Source organism: Haliotis asinina, chromosome 2 (assembly GCF_037392515.1).
Source record: "Haliotis asinina isolate JCU_RB_2024 chromosome 2, JCU_Hal_asi_v2, whole genome shotgun sequence".
NCBI lineage: Eukaryota > Metazoa > Mollusca > Gastropoda > Lepetellida > Haliotidae > Haliotis > Haliotis asinina.
The window spans coordinates 36,515,263-36,539,689 of NC_090281.1; the positions used below are offsets into that span (position 1 = coordinate 36,515,263).

General features: G+C 43.1%; 2 protein-coding genes across 2 annotated transcripts; one reads left to right on the forward strand and one right to left on the reverse strand.

Annotated features, from left to right (window-relative positions):
- Positions 1-621: 621 nt before the first annotated feature.
- LOC137273674 (collagen alpha-1(XII) chain-like) lies at positions 622-10,061 on the reverse strand. The gene is made up of 8 exons (XM_067806467.1): positions 9,374-10,061; positions 8,296-8,575; positions 7,249-7,806; positions 5,839-5,933; positions 3,570-3,798; positions 2,610-3,170; positions 2,118-2,210; positions 622-1,769 (listed from the first exon to the last, which is right to left on the reverse strand). Exons 1-8 carry the CDS (start codon positions 9,620-9,622, stop codon positions 1,093-1,095), a joined length of 2,742 nt encoding a protein of 913 aa, XP_067662568.1. The 5' UTR covers positions 9,623-10,061; the 3' UTR covers positions 622-1,092.
- Positions 10,062-18,730: 8,669 nt separating this feature from the next.
- LOC137272514 (neurofilament medium polypeptide-like) lies at positions 18,731-21,556 on the forward strand. The gene has a single exon (XM_067804903.1). The coding sequence runs from the start codon at positions 19,233-19,235 to the stop codon at positions 20,082-20,084; it is 852 nt and encodes a 283-aa protein (XP_067661004.1). The 5' UTR covers positions 18,731-19,232; the 3' UTR covers positions 20,085-21,556.
- The last annotated feature ends 2,871 nt before the right edge of the window (positions 21,557-24,427 follow it).

Here is a 24,427-nt window from a genome sequence, read left to right on the forward strand (position 1 = left end):
CATTCACTACACACGTGATACATCTGTTGATAACCTGGATGAGATAATGTAAAGACAGCTGAGAAATGTAGGAAGCAATTCCGTACTGTTCACATTTTGCCTACCATTACCGGGTGCCCATCGTCTTCCATATCCAACTGCAGCCCTTGGCTGATGCCTTCCATGTTCTACTGCCTTTCACTGACCAGTGCCTCTAACAGCCTATCATTACCAGTTTAAAGACGCGACTGATAGGATCGTGTGATCATGCGTGTTGACTTGGTTGATGAATCAAATCGAATCCTAACTACTCAGGTCGCTGCTTGTGATGAATGTCAATTACTGGATCCCCTGGACCTGATTATGTGCAGGTCGCCATATATGGCTGGAGTGCCGCGTTAAATAAGAACACCTGGCTTAGAATGGTCATCCACTCTCTAGTGCTTGAGGAGCGGTGGAGTATTCTACTGGTTAAAGTGTTCGCTCGTCACGACCCGGGTTCCATTCTCAAAACTGGGTAGAATGTCCTTTTCTGGTGTCCGCCGCAGTGATATTGCTGGATTATTGCTAAAAGCGGAGAAAACCATTTCTCACTGATTCATTCACTCTAGTGCCTGTCGTAAGAAGGATGTACTGAGGAAGTAAGGAAGGATGAAGAGCATATTATTGTTCCTTGATACTATTAACCTTTAGTTGGAACGGCCCACAATACACAAGTTCGAAGATATCAAACCAGCTTTGACAAGTGTACCTTAACATTTGTCAGTGACTTTGTCTGTTTTCACAAAACAATCATTCACCTTAAGTCACAGCAGAGAGTAACATTTAATACATTAAACAACTTATGGTACATCAACATAATCTATATTCTTTAGAACAGTCAAACTCGTCTCATCCCACATCTATCCCTGATTCACTAACAAGGCCCTTATTTCTTTTACTATACCAAGCTGTTCACTAATCAGGGACTCATCACCATCATCATCATCATCATCATCATCATCATCATTATGAGCGTCGTCCTCATTTTGATCATTATCTTCATAATCGTGGGCGTTGTCGTCACCCTCATCCTCATCTGTAACATATCTGTAAGTCATCGTAGGCTACCGTCTAGGTACTCGGAGGCCGCACACACGTGTCTTGTCCTGGAACAAACTGCAGGCCAGACTGACACTTCTTCAGGAAGCCTTCTCCCCAGGCATCACACTGGATATAGGCGTTCTTGTCGAATGGGTGGGGGAAGAACCCTGGGGTACCAAACATGCAAGGGTTAGGCAGGGACGTGACAGCTTGACCAACCTCGTCAGTAATGTACTCGTTTTCACACTGCGTGGTCGCTTGTCGCCATACCTTCATCGCTGGACACGATTCCAGTTTGGAAGCATTAGGCATTCCAGTGCAGTGGATGTATTTGTGGGGGTCGGGGACATACGGGTGGAAGAACAGACCTTTAGAAATGATCTCCCCAGAGCAAGGGTTGGAGGATGAAGGCAACGCTGTTCCAGTTGGGACTGGTGTTGAAGGTGATGCTGGAGGTGGTGTCGTGAAGGGTGAATGCGTCACAGGGTGAACGATGGGTGAGGTGCTTGGTCGTGGAGATGTTGGCCGTTCACACTCTGTTGTAACAGCATTGAAGACTTCATCGGGAGGACACAGAACAAGGTAGCTCTGCCCATGGTTGTCACAGAGGATGAACTTGTCTTTGTCGGTCGGATGGGGGAACCGCTCTATGGGAAGAGGGACTGGTAGGCGAATACTGCAAGGGCTGTTGGGAATGACGCCGTGTTCTGAAACATCATCATCATCATCATCATCATCATCATCATCGTCATCGTCATCTATGAGCAACGAACAATGAACGTAGTTTGTGGCAAGGTTAAAACTATTAATGCTATTTCTGGAGATTCGAAGACAGTGGTCGACGTTATTCAGGAGTGTGGTGGGTTGTTCCTCATAGACATGGTTGGACAAGACAGAAATATGGAATGGAGGTTTGGCAACTGGTATTGGAATAAAGGTAAGGATAATCACCTTAGAATGCTATGAATCATGAACTCTAAAGCTATACTTCTAGACAGTACGGGTCAAAAGATGTTTGACCGGGCTCTTCACAAGTGTGTCGGCAGTATGATTACCTGGGACAATTAAAGATGCAAACTGACTCGACAGCAAATCCTCAATACCGCAGGTCCTTTGTAGTCCGTTTTCCATACAGACGAGTTGAACATCTAAGAATAACATGGCCGTATAAACAGTTAGGTAAACACAATTCTTTTCGGTATTTTTAAGGGTACGGTGAAGAAGGCGAAGTGTCCCGTGGAGGAAGATATTTCAACTGTTTGATATATTGTAAAAGTGTCAATACACAACATCTGATATGGCTAAGTCCGATCTCACTTGCTTATTCAAACATGTGCTCAATCACGCATACTCTCTACATAAACACAGGCAATCAGTCAGTGAACCAGTAAACCAATAGTCCCATCCAATCAATAGTCTTCACTCAACCAGTTAGTCCTCCCTATGAACCAGCCCTTCAACCGATTCGTCCTTCTTGTGAACCGACACACTAGTAACCATCTAGACAACCAATCCCCCAATCCCCCATCGACCCATTTACTACACACCTCCACAGCTCTCTACCACCGCCTTGCCAGCAACCCGGGGCAGGTCGCTGTACCTCGACACGTTCTGGAAATGCACAAGACCAGACGCTGTCGCTTGAATCACAGGGTCTTTAGCCGCATCCCCGACGGCAACCACAACGATCCTCACGCCTTCGTCTTTGATTAACCGAGTCTGTCTCAGGACTTCCACAGGGTCTTGTGCCGGACTTCCGGTCACGATCACAAGTACCTTACTGGAACTTTGTCTTTTCCCATTGATGGGCTGCAACGCTTCTTCTCTGATGTACTTCAGGGCAGTTGCGAGGTCGGACTTGTTTCCGTTGAGGGACTGGATGCGGATAGCGTGTTGGAGCGACTCCTGTGTAGTGAAGGTGTTGAGCCAGAATCTGTTGGATGCTTTGTCTGCGTACGTCACTAGGCCTATCTGAGCTGCAGCTGAGCCGATCTTGAACTGACTGGCGAATCTTGAGGTAAAATCTTTCATGCTGTTGAAGTCGTTTTCTGATTTATTCTTTGAGGAATCCAGGAGGAGAATAATATCAGGGTTCTTGTCCTGACATTCTGTCAACAGGCAAGAAATGTTCTTTCCAGTTTATCCTTATGCTCTAACAGTGGTAGACATTGTTCAACGAGTTAATTTAACTGAGGACAATAACCACCCAGTCACCAGGATGCAGTCTATGTGTAACTGTTATAAGGATTCGTTCCATTGAAATGATGGTCAGTTAAATTATTTCTGGCTACACAGTTGAAATACGACAAGCATCAAGCAACATGCCGAACCCCTCAACACGATCCTGTTAGCAGCAACTTTGAAGTTTGAGTTGCTCCTTCCGAACCAGATCTTTACTTGATAAGCATTGGAACTTGGATTCTAAGCGATATTCGACAAATAATATTTCGTCACATCCGTAACAGCCGCTACGTATTTCCCTATTACCTATTCCATAGCGTACCTACCTGTTCTCTTAGAAACGGAGGGCTCCACGGTGATCTCGATATCCCCAGAACATGAAACAAGATGGCGGTGTTCCGTGTTCACTGCCAGGGTCAAAGGTCTCAGATCCCGGATGAAGATGGCGGTGGACTGTGCAGGTGTGACTGTATTGTTGATTTCGTTCACATCTTTACTTGGCTGAGTGCTGACGTAGCTGCCAAAGACCTCTGCCGTTCCGTTTGTCACGTGTACCTGTACAGCGGAATGGGAGATTATGAGCTCAGCGTATTCATCATCATCATCATTATGGAATGGACTTGGGAAATTTGTTTGCTTATTTGTTGGCTGCACGTATTCACGCCATATGGTGGAGATATGAGTTTAGATCAGACAATCCAGTGATCAACAGCGTGAGCATCGATCTACGCAGTTGGGATACGATGACGTGTAAATTTAAGTCAGCGAGGCCAATCGCTCGATCCCGTTAGTGGCATCAAAGAACATGCATCGGTTGCTGAAACCCAGTTCTAACCCTGATCACGGGTGGTTTTGTCACGGGTGGTTTTGAGACTAGAGGTACGGAGGATCAGCGTGAGACTTCTGGGAATATTCAGGAATTCCGCAGTTATAAATTACTAAAGCTACGAAGAGTACTGCTCAAAGATGTTTGATCGGGTTTCTGCATTCGGGGTAAAGCTCTCAAACAGCTGTATCCTAGACACGGAAGGGAATGTCCAAATATGGCTCATAGTGAACAAGGGATGCTGGATTCAGTTCGGTGAACGTACATTAAGCCCTCGTGTTTGGTCAGGTGAACGCTTGACTTTCTTTTACGTGGTTCTGTGACGGATGCCAGAGAACTATCAATGTGCTTTCCTCTCGTAACATCACTATTATTGATTCACACACACGTGTTTATGACCTCCATGGAATCGCACAGCAGATGCAGCCTTTAGCACACATGTTTCATGATCAATGGAAACGCTTTATCGATGAGATTAATTGTAATTTAAATCTAGTGCATATATTTAGCGGTCCTCATCAATAATCGGCCGGACCTAGGCTTACTTAGGACTGTGAGGATGCCAACAGACTATAATATACAATGCACGCTTTAAGAACCAGCTTCTGTTCAATCCGGCATGTTGTCAACACCACCAAAAAATCTCAGTCCCATCCGTGGCTTGTACATTTATCATCAATTCTACAATCCAGCACTTTGTCGAAACCAGATTATTCCTTCAGTCCAAAAGAGTGCCGGTTTAGACAGCTTCCATTGTACTATTTAAATAACGGGAGGATGGGGTAGCATTGTTTTTAAAGCGTTTGTTCATAACACCTGTTCAAAACTATACTACCATCAAAGGTTTAGACTTACTAGTGTAAGTGTGACCACTTTTGCAAAATGTTCCATTCTGTTCAAAGATACTGTTTACACATGAACAAAGTTAAAAATGTCATTGTCATGACTTCAGTAAATGATGAAAATCAGTAAAAATTGGAAAATTCGTAACTAGACTTTACACCAAAAGGCAGCTGTTCACATGCATGATATTTGCACATGCTTTTTAGCAGTCTGACACATGATCCTTGTGCAATTCATCCGGATAAAGTTTGCACTTGGTTTCCCCAAGTTAGTGGAGAAATTCATGTTCAATAAAGCCATACATACATACATACATACATACATACATACATACATACATACATACATACATACATACATACATACATACATACATACATACATACATACATACATACATACATACATACATACATACATACACACACACACAAACACACACACACACACACACACACACACACACATACATACATACATACATACATACCATATAATGAGAACTTTAAGTGACAGCTAAACATGGGTAGTATATATGCTGGGGGCGGTGGGGTGGCCTAGTGATTAAAGCGGTCTCTCGTCACGCCGAAGACCCGGGTTCGATTCCCAATATGGGTACAATATGTGAAGCCCATATCTAGTGTTCCCCGCCGTGATATTGCTGGAATCTTGCTGAAAGCGGCATAAAACCACTCATTCTAAACTATGTGCCGCTACCATTCAGTTACCTGTACGAACGTGATCTGTATGCTCTGCGCAAAACAAAATCAACGCCAATAGAGTCAACTAGTTTTTTGAAATTTCCAAATGTAAATAATATCAGTTGGATCCTTTAGAATCGAGGGTTTTGTATATCGCAGGTTTCGTATATCGCAGGTTTCGTGTATCCATGTCCGATTTACGCGGACTGATTCTAACGTGTTTACCTTGACTGTGGCTCCAACCGAACTGCTTTGTACTCGAACTAACACATTCGAGCCACAGGGGTACTTGTAGTTTCCAGGTTGTAATCCAACAGCAACTGTAATATCGAACGCAGGGTTGTTAACTAGTCACTATCACAGTCCCTGAACCACATTATTATTCCTACACAGGCTATACCTCCAACGCTAAAGCACTGAATGAATCTATATTTCCTGAGGTTCAAATCTCACTTCTCTCCTTGTCAGTTAAAATGGGTATGTTCGTGACTATCAAAAATATAATTTATTCATTCAGAGACTAAGCCTTAGTCTAGACATTAACTTGCAAGGTATATCAATATCGACTTTGCTTTTTTTAAGTCACTGAATTTAAGGAAACTGTTGATAAATTTCATTTTGTTTATCTGTCCACCATTCTTTCCTGAAATAGTTTGTAAAATGCAATCGGTGTCTAGATAATGTTCGTGTAAATATTCATTGGATCAATAAAGACTTGGAGCACTTGACATACACAGTAAACTATGTTTATAACCGGTTGATATCGCGAACTGTGGTCAGCCGAAGTTCGTAATAATCGTAGTCCACTGTTTAACATTACACAATACGCACATATTTGGGTTGTTGTCTAACGACGCACACGTTAGACATCAGACGGCATAATCGCGTCTGGGGCAAGCACGTAAATGATTGACGCTATGAGCATCAGTTTACAAATGGGATGCGAAGTCACGGATACACAATGACGAAACCTCTCCTGTACACACGGGGCAGTGGGGTGGTCTAGTTGGTAAAGCTTTTGCTGCTCATACCGAAAACCCGCGTTCGATTCCCCTTCGTCCTCAGGGAACATAAGCAGACATCAAGGGACCTCAACCCATGGTCCCCTCGTGATCAGCGAACAACTGTTTGAAGCATGGGTATCGGATGATAAGGAGTGTGAATCAAACGATTCGAATCCTGCGGTTTTTCCCCGTTGATACTGTCTTAGTAAAGTCGCCCCGATGTAATTCCCCTCCTCTATATTCACAGGGACTACATTTGAACGTTTTGTATTTATACGAAAGAGAGTCAAATGTTATCGTAGATTTGCGGACGACACAAGAAAAACAGATTTAGAGTTAATTTCCCTTCCATCGATTTCCATTCGCAAAACATCGGTAATTTCCGAGGAATCATACGTCATTTAATGTTATTCGAGATATAAAAAGAGATAAACTACCACAAAGTACCGAATGAGTTGCTGTTGGCAGCTGAATGTATTGCAATGTACCTCGCTTATACACGGTTTGCAAATAATAGAAGAGCGCTCAGTCAATCAGACAGCGACATTTCTGTGTGAGGTAAGATAATGTTTGATGCCCACTTCTGGTGTCCCACGCCGTGATATTGCGGTGTAAAACTAAAGTCTCTCACCTCTACACGAAGTACGTGCAACATAGGGATGCAGTTCCTCAAGCCGCCTATAATCCGCCACTGTGTAGGTGTGGGCGCAAGAAGGGGCACTAGCAACCTGACTCAGAGCGTCACTATTCAGCCCCGTGCCCACAGTATATATTGTCACGCCCTGATTCTTAAGCGCAATCGATTTCAAGACACCCTCGTTGGTCAGGCGCATAGGGGTACTAGAAAACAGGATGATTATCTTAGCAACGTTGTTCCGACCCCCATTATTTGGCAGGAACACCCCCGACGCCACCTCCAAGGCCTTGGCTAGATTGGATGTCCCTGGATTAAAGGTCAAGGCATCAATGGCGTTCAACAGGCTCTGTTTGGTAGAATAGGTTCCTAAAGGGATGTCCACTTTGGGGTCATTTCCGTAACTCTCAACGGCAATCTGAGCGTGGCCGTGGTCTATGTGAAGAGACTGGATGTAATTCTTTATGAACGTGGTGATGTGACCCGAGTCAAAGACGGTGTTTGGGGTCGTGTCGATCACGAAGAGAAGATCCACTTGTTCGTCTACATGGCAGCCTACACGACAAAATGTGTGTCTTAAGGAATATTGCTTAACTGACATTTCATACTTTGATACAGAGCTTGAAATATGAATTGTATCACAAAAAGCTTTCCTCCAGTATTGAGGAGACTTATATCTATCAAAACAATCACGACGACGATACCACGATGTGTAAGCTGCAACAGTAAAACTAGCAAGGTACTAGTGAAACTTCACGGCAATATCTTTTCATTTCAGTAGAAAAACTTCAAGACTTTTGCAAGACCAACAAAGAAACAACAATAAAAATGATGGCGAACAGTTTTTTGTTTTGAAAATTACACCAAAAGATCTGTTTCAGTTGCATCAACAAGAAAGAGGTAATCATGAAAATTCTATCTAATACTTATCTTCTTATGGACAGAAAGATCTGTTTTTCTGTTGTAAAGTCAACAAGGCAATTATTACAATTTTGGCTAGAACTTTTTCATAATAGACAAAAAGATCAATTGTTAGGTACCAACCTGATTCCAGTTCTTTGGAAAGGGGGACAAATGTTCCGTTGGGTCCATTCGCTTTGTAGTGTGTTTTCCAATACTGTTCTTGTTGATCGATGGCAGCGGGGATCAGCCAAGGCGCGCCCTTACCTAGCAGGTACATGGCAGCTGCAAGACCCGAATAGAGCGGTTTGCGGAGGTCAGACCAGGTCACGTTTGACCAGTCAATGCCAAGCTTTTGAGTGACCGTTGCATAAAATGACTTCCCCATCTTGGTTTTAGTTTCATTGAACATTGTTTCGTCAACCTGAAACAACAGAAGACTATATATCGTGGATCTTTACTCTGTGCATTCAAGTATGAGATGCAGCATGGTAGCTGTGCAGTTAAAGTGTTTGCCCAAGACGGACAGCGTCCCGGATTGATTGCATCATGGAATCGTTGAACACAACGCATTCTTGGTGTCCCGGCAAGTAAAATATATATTTACAAATGCCGTACCTTGGCAACAGAGGCATATTGCGCTTTAGAATATCATAGAAAGAGCATACATCTACACTGAAAAGGGAAATTTAGGCACCCAAGGCTGAAGCTTCTTAAACATATTGTTTCCAGTGAATGCATGATACCATTAGAAAGCGGTCAGCTGTATATTACAGTGGAAACTATCTAAAACAGTAATCATTGGGACTAAAGAAATAACTCTAGACAACGTGCCGTATTGTGGAGTTGATGATAAATGTACAAGCCACGGACGGGACTGATATTTTGACCGGTGTTGACAACGTGCCAGATTGGACAGATGCCTGTTTTGACAGCTTCTACTGTATCTTATTTTGAGGTTACACTTTCTATTTCAAATTCAGATTGTAGTACCTTTTGACTTGAGTCTCATCCGGGATTCGAACCTACACTCACAGACCTAATCGCTTGGTATTGGCAATCAGTTACCTGACTTACATTTTTGTACAAGGTTAGAGATCTGAGTTGGTTTTAATACTGAGACATGCAATGCGTCATTGGTTGTGGTCGATTGTACATCCATCCACATACTGATACAACAATATCCCATTCATTCAATCACATAACATTAACATTCACCTACCTGCCATATGCCCCCGTCATACCCTTTACGGTATGTTTCGTTGCTGGCGCCATCTTTGGACTCGACGTAAGCAAGACGCCTGAAAAACAGCATGTCATCAGAGAAAATACAGGCGTCCCTCAGTGCGCTGACCACACCCTCGACGACATCAGAACCATAGGTACCGACCTCGCGGGTCCGATCTCTCTGGCCCCGGACAGCAACTACAAATACCAAAAATATCCATATTCTGAATTTCACTTTGAACATATTCCTCGAAAGGTGTAAGCTGAAATGAGAGTCTCTGTGGTTTGGGCTAATGACTCGATCACAATCTGTGTTGTACTGTTTCACACCAAACACTGCACAATGTTAATACAGCCTTTGTTGCCAGTTTCAGATCAGTGTTTGAACTTCCCCAGCAGAGTATGCTCAGTTCAGAGCAACAAAGCTTTTAAAGTTCTTTGTATCCGGCTTGACAGGTATGGAGTTCTGCCGCCGATTACGAAGACATGAACTGCAGTCACCGTTCCTGGCAACGAGGGTTGTGTTTGGCACGGCGCCCTTTGGGTCCCTTGTCTAGGGTGCATTCCTGTTACATTCCACTCTAAACAGCGGAAAAAGTACGTATTCACGCGGCGTCTATTTATGATAAATACATTGAGTGGCTAGGTACTTCCTCTTAACATAGATATAGAATCACTCTTAACAATGCAGTAGGCAGTAGGTATATAAGGCCATTATATGTTAATTCTTAGATATTGTTCAGATCCTGGTAGTAATTGGCCTTTAGCGAGACATGTTTGTCGCGAGAGGTTACTAACGGGATCCGGTGGTCAGGTTCGCTGACTTGATGTAACCATCAACCCATTGCGCCGATCACTGGTAACCATAACAGTCACTGGATTGTCTGATCCAAATCCGTCTACAAGGAGACTGCAAGTTAGTGGATGTGGGCTAAAGCAACAAACAAACATCAGTACCAAATTGTGTTGTCCCCAAGTAGATACATGAAAACATGACGACAAACTCTGTTTGCTGCGCAGCCATACCAAAACAAAAAGTCATGCTGTTTATAAATCGCACCGCGCAATCAGTTAATTATTCTAACAGCCTGTTTCAAATTTTATTCAAACAAGCAAACTTTGTCCACCTTAATATTTTCAACAATGGTATGAAAAGCTCACACTTAAGGTCTTTGTGCCTGAACGATTACGTTTGATCATGTTCACTGGTGTGGGCTTTGTTGAACGTGGGATACAACGTAATTTATCTAGCTTTGCCAGCACTGTCCAGTATTTCTGCGCCACAACGAAGTTTGCAATGGGCTAAAATCAGCCTCCTTTATTCGTATCATTGTTTAAACATTGTTTGGCATTAATCCACTGTACAGGTATACTACCAGAGCGATTGAAATGTCGGTCGTTGTTATCACGGGTACCGGGTTAATTGCGAGAGAGCCGCCAAGAATCGGTGCGCCTAATGGCTGCAAGAGTGGTATGATCCCCAAGGAGTTGAGATTGCCATCCAGTGAGAGAGAGGGAAAACGCCAGGGTCTTGAGCATACATGCGCTATCTAAATATCCTATAAAATGAACAAGTCGTACGAAATTTTTTGACGCAGTATAGTGAAATGTCCATACACTGTTGTCATGGTGAAAGTGTGTGTTTTTTTTATATCTAAGATATGTACTTAAATTTGTGTTACATTTTTTTCTAAATGGAGCATAATTGTTCTACATACTGAACCATGAAACTTATCAAAGAACCCAAAATTTAAAATACATTTCTTCTAAGAAGAGATGCGCTAAGAAAGATTAAATCAAACAAAATCAGAATAGCTGTATTTACAGAATAATATGCTGTAACTGAATGCGTTTGACCCAAAGGCAAAAGGTGAATAGGGTCAAAACTCACAAAGTTCTAAAGGTGAAGAAGCTCTTGATGTGAATCAGACATTTCAGAAATTAACTGACACAACTTGCGTTTGGTTCAGCACCACCTGACCAGTCTTTCTACAGTGAGTACGGTGTGTAGGCCTAGTGGTTAGAGTGTCTGCGAATAGCTGGGTTGGATTCCCCAAATAGGATGGAAACATGCGTGAAACCCACTCTGGTATCTCCCGCCGTGATAATGCTGGATATAGCTAAAAACTAACCCACTCGCTTATTCACATTCCACAGAGAGCTGGAATATGCCATCAGACGACTAGAAGAACAAATGAGAACAAAGACACCAATGCAGTATGTGGATCCTCTTCCAAGACGCTGCTAGCGCTACGACAGGTTTAAGGCAGTATTAAGGTATGGGAGTTACGATCACTCACGCTACGACAGGTATAAGCCTGTTTTAAGGTATGGGAGTTACAGTCACTTCAGCCACGACAGTCATAAGCCTGTGAAAACGTACAGGAGTTACAGCTACATAGCGCTAGGACAGATATAAACCTGTGTTAAGGTATGGGAGTTACGATCACTTCCGCTACGACAGATATAAGCCAGTGTTGGGTATGGGAGTTACAGTCACTTCCTCAACGACAGTCATAAACCTGTGCTTAGGTAGGGGAGTAACGGTCACTTCCTCCACGACAGTCATAAGCTTGTGTTAAGGTAGTGGAGTTACAGTCACTTCCTCCACGACAGTCATAAGCCTGTGTTAAGGTAGTGGAGTTACAGTCATTTCCTCAACGACAGTCATAAGCCTGTGTTAAGGTAGTGGAGTTACAGTCACTTCCTCAACGACAGTCATAAACCTGTGCTAAGGTAGGGGAGTTACAGTCACTTCCTCAACGACAGTCATAAACCTGTGCTTAGGTAGGGGAGTAACGGTCACTTCCTCCACGACAGTCATAAGCTTGTGTTAAGGTAGTGGAGTTACAGTCACTTCCTCAACGACAGTCATAAACCTGTGCTTAGGTAGGGGAGTAACGGTCACTTCCTCCACGACAGTCATAAGCTTGTGTTAAGGTAGGGGAGTTACAGTCACTTCCTCAACGACAGTCATAAACCTGTGCTAAGGTAGGGGAGTAACGGTCACTTCCTCCACGACAGTCATAAGCTTGTGTTAAGGTAGGGGAGTTACAGTCACTTCCTCAACGACAGTCATAAACCTGTGCTTAGGTAGGGGAGTAACGGTCACTTCCTCCACGACAGTCATAAGCTTGTGTTAAGGTAGGGGAGTTACAGTCACTTCCTCAACGACAGTCATAAACCTGTGCTTAGGTAGGGGAGTTACAGTCACTTCCTCAACGACAGTCATAAGCCTGTGCTAAGGTAGGGGAGTTACAGTCACTTCCTCCACAACAGTCATAAGCCTGTGCTAAGGTAGGGGAGTTACAGTCACTTCCTCAACGACAGTCATAAGCCTGTGCTAAGGTAGGGGAGTTACAGTCACTTCCTCCACAACAGTCATAAGCCTGTGCTAAGGTAGGGGAGTTACAGTCACTTCCTCCACAACAGTCATAAGCCTGTGCTAAGGTAGGGGAGTTACAGTCACTTCCTCCACAACAGTCATAAGCCTGTGCTAAGGTAGGGGAGTTAAGTCACTTCCTCAACGACAGTCATAAGCCTGTGCTAAGGTAGGGGAGTTACAGTCACTTCCTCAACGACAGTCATAAGCCTGTGTTAAGGTAGGGGAGTTACAGTCACTTCCTCCACAACAGTCATAAGCCTGTGCTAAGGTAGGGGAGTTACAGTCACTTCCTCAACGACAGTCATAAGCCTGTGCTAAGGTAGGGGAGTTACAGTCACTTCCTCCACAACAGTCATAAGCCTGTGCTAAGGTAGGGGAGTTACAGTCACTTCCTCCACAACAGTCATAAGCCTGTGCTAAGGTAGGGGAGTTACAGTCACTTCCTCAACGACAGTCATAAGCCTGTGCTAAGGTAGGGGAGTTACAGTCACTTCCTCCACAACAGTCATAAGCCTGTGTTAAGGTAGTGGAGTTACAGTCACTTCCTCCACAACAGTCATAAGCCTGTGCTAAGGTAGGGGAGTTACAGTCACTTCCTCAACGACAGTCATAAGCCTGTGCTAAGGTAGGGGAGTTACAGTCACTTCCTCCACAACAGTCATAAGCCTGTGCTAAGGTAGGGGAGTTACAGTCACTTCCTCAACGACAGTCATAAGCCTGTGTTAAGGTAGTGGAGTTACAGTCACTTCCTCCACGACAGTCATAAGCCTGTGTTAAGGTAGGGGAGTTACAGTCACTTCCTCAACGACAGTCATAAGCCTGTGCTAAGGTAGGGGAGTTACAGTCACTTCCTCCACGACAGTCATAAGCCTGTGCTAAGGTAGTGGAGTTACAGTCACTTCCTCCACAACAGTCATAAGCCTGTGCTAAGGTAGGGGAGTTACAGTCACTTCCTCCACGACAGTCATAAGCCTGTGTTAAGGTAGTGGAGTTACAGTCACTTCCTCAACGACAGTCATAAGCCAGTGCTTAGGTATGGGAGTTGCGGCCACTATAGCGTTAAGATTACTGTGTGCAAGTGAACGATGGCACCGTAGATGCCTATTTATACTAGCCACATAAAGAAACTGTGCATTGTCAAAATATTATCCCAGTTGATAAGTACGATAACAATGTCAAATGTACATATAAACTTTAATGGAGGGATCATGAGACCACAACAAGTCTTGAAAAGTCAATCAGTTGAAAAGTCAATCACAATGACGGCACAAGCGATCATGTCACAAGTTCAATAACGGATATGTCCACCCTCGGCACTGAGAACAGCAGTACATCGACGACGCATAGAGCCTATTAAACGTGCAAGGAAAGCTTATGGGATGTCACGACAGATTCTCTCCAGTTCTGTTGCAAGGTCAAGGACGTTATCTGGCGGATGAGGAAGACGGGGTAGAGGTTGATCCATCTCGACCCAAAACATGCTCTATCGGGGTGAGATCCGTTGAATTTGCAGACCAAGGCAGTAACTCAACGTTGTGGCGTTGCAAGAAATCCATAGCAACCCTCGCCGTTGGGGGTGTGCATTGCCCGGTTGGAATGTTAACCCGAGGCCATGACGTTGCAGAAAAGGAATTGCCACAGATTGAAGAATGTGATCAACGTGGTGTGCTGTTACCCCACCCCAAATCATCATGGAACTACTACTACTACCACCACCACCACCACAACCACCACAACCACCGAAGCGGTTCCTCTCCAAAACAAAGACCTGTACATAACGTTGTCCCACGTGTCTACACGCACATTGACGTCCATCACTGTGGGAAATGTTAAACCTGGAATATATTTCACAACCAAAACTGTCGGCACCACATTCGGCGAGCTTGTCGATGACGTTGTGTCAGGATAGGTCCTATGGCGGAACGTCGTGGTCCGTGATGACGTAAACATTGTCAAATTGTGTTGGGGTGAATACGGCGAACTCCTGGGATGGTCCTGCCAGTAATCACTGTGCACAGTCTGAAACCTGTCGCGAAGATGGGTCACCTTTATCCACTTGTCCTGTCATGGCGTTGTTACACGTTGACGCCTAGAGCGTGGCGGATCGATGACGTCATTTGTGTTCTGGTAGCGTCTCACCAGTGCTGAAATGGTGTTCCGGTGGCAGTGGAAATGTGCAGCCACTTGTCGTTGAGACATTCCCCCACGGACCAACCCTACGGCCCCATGACGTTGTGCAGGCGTTGGCCTTGGCATACTATGCGTCTCAATAGCCGTATATAGTTTTTGAACGGTCGCAAGGACAGGGGTTGAGCTTACATAAGTGACAGTATTGTGTGGCATTCATTTGCGCTGTTCCTCTTTCCCGGAATGCATGTGCAACAACGTATTGAGCGTCTCAAGGACAAAACCCCACTGACATCACGGAACGTGGCACGTGCATGTTGAATACATGTCACTAATCTCTGAGTTCAAATCCCCATGTGTTTACACAAGTTTAGATTTTAAATTTTTGTATGCACATTTTTTATGTGCCTAGTGTACATGATTATAAAATGGCGAAACTGTTTTGTGAGTGTATATTTATATCACAGAATTTCTACAATGTAGCATAAAGTGATAAATAAATACACCTATAAAGATGTGCTGAACATTGTGAAGTTAACATATTGTTCTGCGCTAAATATTTCTAACAGTCAGGTGAGAGGAAGTGACTGGCCGATCAGTCATTACCATGCTGCTGGTGCTAGGATGTGTGAAAAATAACGTGGGTAACTCTTAGGAGGATACTATTTCCGCAAATACATCATCAACGGCGATACATAACACGTTGACAATAACCACCCCATCCCTACAACGACCTCATCAACACCTACACGACAGTGTGGACGACACCCATCCCATTCCCACAACGCCCTCATCAACACCCACCTAACACCTAGGTCGACTGGGTGTCCTGACGAAAGTTAGACGGGGCCTAACTGAACAACGCGATCTGAGCTCTGCTGTGTCATGTTAATCACCGATGGTAGTAGAATTAAGAGCAGGTGGGACAGGCTCTAAGTATCAACTGGGTCAGATTCTTCGGTGCTATTGTATTTTTCCAAAATGTCATTGTCGCTACACAATACCCTATCTTAACCCATGCACTCTGCATTGTGTAAAGAAATGTGTATGACATCTGCATGATAAATGTGCATTTTTATTAATCCCACAGCACAAAAAAAACAGAAAGCAAATATCGCACCAGGATGCTTCACTGGTGCCTCTCACACTTTCTAGGAACTGCATTTCTCGGTGGGTCACTATCGCGTCAGAACAAACAGTAACACTCGGGGTCTGATGTTTGGCCAACACAAACATCTTTGTCTGTCTTATCTGTACAAACAAGCCAGAAGTCTAGGTAGTACAGGACTTAGTAACCCCAGTGTTGGTGGCGGAGTGTGACATGCAGCATGGACATTAGGTAGAGACAGCCTTGGCAGACACTGGGAATTAAGTAGCGCACATCATTAAAACAGTGAGAGTGAGTGAGTGAGTGAGTGAGTGAGAGTGAGTGAGTGAGTGAGTGAGTGAGTGAGTGAGTGAGTGAGTGAGTGAGTGAGTGAGTGAGTGGCTACACCGCCGCCCCACTACAATGAATGGATGCGGAGCACCCTTTCTGCCCAGATATCCAAGGAAGTCGGGTGATGGTGGGTGAATGAGTAGGCATTGAATGGACATTGTACCCATGTGTGGACACAGAGAAATGACACCTGTGATCCTAATAACCCAAGAATCTGGTGCAGCACGACGACAACACTGTGAACATACGTTGCCGTGTAACCGACAGCGGTGATATTAAAATAGTTCTGCAATGTAATGGGACAAACTGAAGTTAATATAAATACGTAAAACTGTTATCTTCCACTTACCACGTGGTGGCGTATACACACTGGGTGTGTGTCACAAACAACACGATAATACATCGCTTTTTATCATTTAACGTCATAACAGGTATTAAGACATCTGCAGCTGTAATGCAGCTGTTGGCGATGTTAGCGTCTACTGTGTTAAAGGATTTGGCATCCAATGTCGTGCACAGGGTGAATCAGCACGTACATGTAATGTCAACTCGGATATCTTTCTACAGAGTCGACACTGTTAGCGAAAATGATCATAACTGAAGCGCCGCAATTCCCTGTCCAGAGTGCCGCTCTTGAGCTCACCAGAAACCTTTGACCGTGGGTTCGAATCCCGGCATCACAATGTTTCTCTATGGTAAACGTCTGTGTACATAGCTTCGTGTTTTTCTCATCCATTTGCTCACATTCTATGATATAACTGAGATATCATCAAAATACCAAACATAACTCACTCACTGTCTCAAGCAATGTACGGAAATTCATGGCTAAACTCAGCTATTGTACATACCCACGGATGGAGCAAACTAGTCATTGTTTCAAGTCATTACACTGTCTAAACCAACAGTAGACTTTCACTTCTAGTGAACCACGGCTCATGGCTATCGGTATAACAGTATAACATACATCTGCTTCGTGTTGAATGTTGCGTTGCTATGGGAAATCTGCATGGGAAAACATGTCGTAAAACATGTTTTTTCTCTTTTCTTTTGTGCCCAGGGAATAAGTAGTACACACATCCAGACCAAGGAAGTGACTACACGACCGCTCCACTTTTTTTCACAAGAAGTGTCTTTAACCTATAACAACGACCAGTCGTTACGTCTAGGACCCGTGAAGATCCGGGATAGATTTGATCCGGGTAAGATCTTCAGCAACCCATACTTGTACCGTAAGAGGAGATAAACGGGATCGGGCGGTTTGGTTCGCTGACGTGGGTGGCATGTGCCATTGTATCCCGGTTGTATAGACCGATGCTTATGCTGCTTCTCACTGGATTGTCCCATTTACAGACCGCAGCCAAAATAGCTGGAATATTGCTGAGTATTGCGTTAATCAACAAACCAAGCACCAAAAACATGCTTTTGGATACGTATATTCCTGGCTTGTGATGTAGTGATACTTGCACTTATGAACTAGCTCTGTCATACAGACCCTGAAACAAAGAAATCGAAGAAAGCCTATGCAAGACTAGAATATGTAGAAGTCTAGATGAAGAAAGTCGAAAGTCTCTGGGCTCCTTTTCATTGTATTTTATGATTATTTTTATGAACAGTTTTTTTTCTGTAAAATATGTTTATTTCAGAAACGAGGTATTAGTCTACTGAGAAATGTAAGAATATGTTAGGAGAATATTCACGATATGTGTTCTCGTTTCTAGCGTGTGTATATGAATATGAACACAATATCACAAAGACACTTAAACTGTATCCGTAAATTTCACGGCTACATATATCATTATACCACATACAAACTTCAAGTTTGTGAGTCCATTTAGGTTACGCCAGCAAAATAAGATATGAGGTATCTCGCAATCAATACTTTAGAAAATTAATTGGACTCTACCCCTGCCACTCATGTTTTCATAGACATTGCTAATCTCCCGTGTACGCGACAACGCACTGAACCTCAATACACTCATATCAATACGATCAGTTAAACGTCGGTAACGCCGGTGGGTCGCACAGGAGGCCTGGGACAAGTTATTAATTATGTCACGTGAGCTTTATCAATCGTTCAAGCACGATATGCGTTGTGAGGTGATATGGGTTTATGTGCTTTAGTCAGAAATGGATTCTTATGGGATCAATTTCCTTATACCTAGATGGGAAGACGCGAGGTATTGGCGTTAAATCCAACGTTAAATGACGTTGCGAGTCGATCGAGCTGTAACTAAGTGTGGGGTGGCTTAACTAATTGACGGTAAGATACTTTTGACTTGCAGTAACCGTGGCGTATTTCCGCCGGTAATTCGATCCTATTAAGATCTTATGAACCACAAAGTCGCCATTTTAATACTCGCAACGCTGTGTTCTTTTCTTAGATTCTCAAGCTGTTGATTACGAAATGACTTTTAGAAATGTGTGCGTCATTTGGTCATAGCAACCCTTGCATCTGCAAGGAAGTATGTGTTCGCGTCTCGACAGATGTGGTTACTCCACCGTGGGGCAGGATTAACCTGAATCATCGTTAGATACTTCAAGTCGTGCATGTCAAATGACTTGGACAACATTCAACGGGTCGCTAACACTCCTGTGTGCTGGGAGGCGGAGCGTATCGGTTGGTAGGTGTAGTGTTTGACTGCAGACCGACTTTGCTATCGAATGGGAGACACAAAACACCACAGCCGTTCAGTGACATCGGGAATCGGAATTAATTGTTCGTTCAACCAGTAAACGGTCCGTGCTGAGACAATTTGTCGATGGATACGTCAGCGACATCGTGAGCTGTTTGTGGTGGTGAATTTCATGTTTTGATGACGCTGCTGGTGACACGCACTCGGCCACGGAGGTGATTTTATCGTATAGTTACCTGTAGGTTTGGCTTGTGAATACATTGGTGTAACAATGGATGCTGATGAGGCACCCAAATCTGAAATAGTCTCTGCCGCGGATGCGGAAGTTAAGCTCGAGCCGATGGTCCCTGTGGCAGATGTACCAGAAGGCGCCGCTTCAGGTGAAGCCGTAACAGAAGCCGTAACAGAGGAAGCCGTAACAGATGGACCCGTAACAGATAGTGATACGGCGGTGATAGAGAAAGAGTCAGATGAAACAAAACCTTCAAATCAAACGGAAAAAGAAGCAAAAGAAGATACGGAGGGGGGTGATAATGCTCCTGAAGACATCAAACCAGAACCTGAAGGTAACAAAGCAAACGCTGAAGACAACCAATCGGATTCAAAAGCTGCGCGTCCTGGAAACGTTACACCAGAATGTTTAGCTAAGAGCGATGAAGCTAAGCCTCCTGAGACTGAGGTTCCTGACACTGACCCGTTCTCAGACACCAATCCTTCCCCAGAACCAGCACCTACGGTCAGTCATCCAGATACCAAAGTCAACCAATCCCCAGAACCAAAGGAACCGGCAACATCTTCAGATCCACATCCAGTTCCGGTTCCAAACGCCCATCGTTCCGGGCATCACTCTAGGGCAGGAGGCTACGCCTCGCTCACTCTAAACCAGATGGCCATTGCTGCCAGTGCGCAGAACAAGCTCCCGACAAGTCGTCTGAAAGGGATACTGGAACGCCTTGGCCGACATACTGAGTCCAGTGCCAAGAAGAGGGGAGCATGGTACAAGAGTGAAACGAGTTATGTGGACATCAATAGTTATTCGTGGAAAAACTTGGCTTTGTACAAAGATTACCAGCAAAACATGTGGACGAGCGATGGAGCCATTAAGACGACCTGTAAGAAATGACATCATCAACGTGTCTCTTAAATGTTTACAAGGATGAATGCATTTCCTTTAGCCAGGAACTGTTAAAAGGATAGTTTCATAATGAATGGTTTGACATGACGTGTTTTCTGAAAATATTCCATCCAGTTATGTGGCACTGAGTGTCGTTACGTTATTATGTAAATATTCTCAGTATACAGGGGATATTTTGTACATCATGAGAGACAGAAGGGTGAGTGAGTGAAATTTCCTTTGATACGTAAGATATGGCTCTGCCCACCCAGTGTTTCTGGTGCAGAATATGTCATTTGATGGACGATGGTGTGTTTCAGTTCGTAACTGCAATGTGTGTAAACTAGCAACTTTGGAGATAATTAATAGTACAGTACTTACAGGGTTCGTGTCAGATTCAGTGTGTTACAGGTTTATTGCATGTTATACTACCTGAGGGTCAGACTAATTTTATACTAAGCTAAATGAGGGTCATGTCAATTATGGTCAGGCCAGCTGAGTAATTCTCGACGAAGTTTGTTGTTGTTTTGTTGTTTCTTGTAAACATATCAAAATAGTTTTGTTCTTGGATGGTCCTGGTCATGTTAATGTGGAGTTTGGGGTTTCTGCGTAAGACATGTATTGGGTCGGAGGAAATTCTGGGTCAACTGTGTTCTGGCTTTGGAGAAAATCTGGGCCTTCTCGGGGTATGTTTGTGTGCTCTGGGATTGAAGGATTTTGTGTCAAGGCTGTATTGGGAGTAGGGGCATGGAAACGTTCTGGGTCATTCAGGAAATTTCAGTAATAGGAGAATACGGCTCAGGTTTGTTCTGGGTTTGGTACTTGAATGGGTGGGTAGACTGGGGCTTGTGTGATGCATGTGGTGGGTTCTGTTTAGTGAGGTTATTGGTAGTGACAGATCACCTTTGTTCAGCTTAGTGGTGTAAGTCTATTTCTTTAGACAGAGACCATAGGTACATCGGACATTTGAAGCACATTATTCAATACGTATATATAGGTAGGTAACAAATAATACATACTTGACAGAACAGACCAATACACACATAATAGCAATTGCATACATACCTACATACATGCCTATCTACATGTATACATACACACAGACACAGACACACACAGACACACACACAGACACACACACATGCATACATACATACATACATACATACATACATACATACATACATACATACATACATACAGACAGACATACATACATACATACATACATGTGTGAAGCTTTTAATTTCTATCAGGTTAAGCTTGTTTTTTTGTTGATTCTTTACTGATATAGGAGATATACTGTATCAGGATTATGTGTTTAACATACTGATGATTTTTTAATGGTCATATACATACACTCGTGTTTTACCGAAACAGTATTTTCGTGTTGACATATATCTTTGTTGCTATTTTCTTGATGTTTTGTTTGACACATTGTACTCTGAAAGTTTGTTGCAAAATTAAAAGAGTTAAAAGTGTGTTTGTTTCATACTTGTGTTGAGGTCATCGGATTTAAATATATGCATGGGTGAAGCATTTTGGGATAGTATCTATGCCTTTATTATTTAGGAAATCAGTTTTAGTCACTGTATAATGTTTAGTTGAAAATATATCATTAAATGACTTAGTTATAATGTTGACATGCTTCTGATGCTAAAATAACCTGTCCCGTATAACATTTCTGATCGTGCATGCAATCAGTATATAATAGACCCGTGAAGATTCAGGTCTTCAGGAACCCATGCTTGTCGTGTGAGGCGACTAACGGGATCGGGTGGTCAGACTCGCTGACTTGGTTGACACATGTCATCGTGTCCCAGCTGCTTAGATCGATGCTCATGTTGTTAGTTCGCTATTCAGGTACACGTGACAAACGGAACGGCAGAGGTCTTTGGCAGCTACGTCAGCACTCAGCCAAGTAACTAACTCACTCACACTGTATTTTGTAAGAGGGGATACAAATACAGACGACACATATTTTTACAGTGTTAATGCCAGTTTACTTCACCTAGGAACATACTCGAAAATTTAAGTTTGTCTTAAGCTTGTTTCTTAACACCACACTATAGCATACACTGGCAATATTCCAGCCATAAAGCGACGGTCTGCAAACATTCGACTCTGGACCAGTAAATCCAGTGATTGACATCATGAACGTTGATGTATGCAAATGAGATGCGACGACATGTGACAGTCAAGTCAGCTAATCTGACCACCCGATTCCGTTATTGATAGTGTGAAGCCCATTGCTGCTGTTCCTACGCCGTGATATTGGTGGAATATTGCCCAAAGCGGAGTAAAACCTCACTCACTCAACCATACAATCATGTGAGGTATACTTCTTAATGTCGTAGCAGATTAATGTAAGCATTATGAAAATCACGGATAGTCTTCAGTGTTCTTTTTTCAGTAAATGTATCTTGTGTTACGAAACGACGCAAGATATGGAGGTTATAGTCGAAGGGAAATAACTCTTCATAAGCATCAACCAGTCGCGTATTACAGGAACAAAGTGTCTTCCGGGATGTGATGAATGATGGTTGTGGCTGTTATCGCTGTCACTAAGGTTTGGGAGTCAATGTTGTTTAAAGCCTCACCACGTAAATCCCAATCTGTGCCTTACCATTATGTCACATGGATATTACTGTGAGAGGTCAAGTCACTAATCAGTTACAGTGTCCGCAAAGCGTCCTTAAAATCGTTTTCATTGAACCCACAAAATGATTCTTGTTGATTCGTCAAACTTTAATGTCAGATCTATGAATAACGTTATCAGTTTCCTATATAATGAAAATATAAGTTATTTATGTCAAGATCGCATTTCTTTTTCTACACATCTTTTACGTCATTCGTGACCTACTCGTGTTATTCCGGGACAAGCCGAATGGTTACGGAATGGGGCGAGAGGTGACGAATGGGACAATACTCTCTCTCTCTCTCTCTCTCTCTCTCGCTGGCGTGAAACTCAGTTAAAGGAGAATACGAGAGAAGTTCAATAATTTGCTGAGTGAAAGATTAAGTCATCAACAACATATGCCCAAAGTTTCCAGTACAAATTATGAATATTTACGTCTTAATCGCGAAAACAGTTTCTGTTACCTCAGCTTCGACCGTTATGCACACTCCACTGGAAGTCACGTGGCCTTTCCTCTCGTGACGTCAAATGTGACCAGCTTCCAAAGACCAAGCGCTCCAGTAATGCAAGTCGTGTTTTTTCTGTCGTTTTAGCAAATGGTACGATGGTTTATTCAGTTGCCTTGGGATGCGTGGAATCATCGAACAATGAAAAGAGCCACCCTTTCATCCGTTTCCTAAGTACAAAGACAGATTTAGGCAAGAGAAATATTCCGATCATTCCGAGTCAGGAGCCCTTATACTTTCAAGACCAGCTGACATCTAAATGCGCTCACCACAGTCACACTAAGACTATATTAAAGTACAAAGAAAACATCTGTGTGTGTTTGAACTGTAATACCATCATTTATGTAATTCATCCGTTTAAACAGATTAATTAGTCCTTCACGAATAACGCTTATATATCACAATTTGGCACCTTAGCAATATAACTGAACCGATAAAAACGATTATTCGACGGTTGTTTATATGACGAACTTAAGAAAAGGGAAATGTTATTCAAAGATGTGACCTTAGATAAACATTTCTAATGCATTTATCTTGTAAAAGCGGTTATTCTTGTATATATACCTTATATATTCTTGTAATATTTGTGCTACGGTAGCTGTATCATGAGTCTGTTACCCCCTTAAGAAATAAACACAATCTTCCTCCGGTGTTGACATCAAATGGTCAATGTGTTAAGATTGTAATTATAGCTACCCCTGTGTTCTGTTCTCATCATCACTGAAGTGGTCAAAAGCAGGTCAAACTTTCTTCCTCAAAGCTAGCAAAGTAATCTGCGCCATGCAAGAAAACGTCAAGCATACATGGGTGTCAGATGTCCGTCACTTATTTTTCACAACTTGTGTTTCATATGTTTGGAGAGAGCAAGATGCAGGAAAAGCACAAATGTTTAAGGGCACTTTTGCACAAAGAATCCGTGATATATATTCTCATATTTGGTATGACTCTCTTTGTATATATACAATTTAAGGAATTACTCGACTTTCAAATCATTATTACAGCCTGAAATATACCTTACAGTACTATGTGATAACACCTTGATTACGTGCATTCTGTAAATTACGTATTGGATTGCTTTAGTTTAAAGTTAATAGATTGTGAAAAAGAACATTGTACTAATGAAAGCATTCCTGTATGCACTATGTATGTATGTTGTAATAATCTAGGATTTCTCGAAGATGAGCACCATGTATTATTTGTATGTGAAA

What these genes read in the sequence shown, in the direction of transcription:
- LOC137273674 (XM_067806467.1), bottom strand. Translation starts at nt 9,622, where the DNA reads ATGTTCAAAGTGAAATTCAGAATATGGATATTTTTGGTATTTGTAGTT. An exon ending in ATGACGGGGGCATATGGCAG is followed by an intron (nt 8,576 to 9,373) that starts GTAGGTGAATGT and finishes CTGTTGTTTCAG; the next exon opens with GTTGACGAAACAATGTTCAA. An exon ending in TGCACGTACTTCGTGTAGAG is followed by an intron (nt 5,934 to 7,248) that starts GTGAGAGACTTT and finishes TCGATATTACAG; the next exon opens with TTGCTGTTGGATTACAACCT.
- LOC137272514 (XM_067804903.1), top strand. Translation starts at nt 19,233, where the DNA reads ATGGATGCTGATGAGGCACCCAAATCTGAAATAGTCTCTGCCGCGGAT.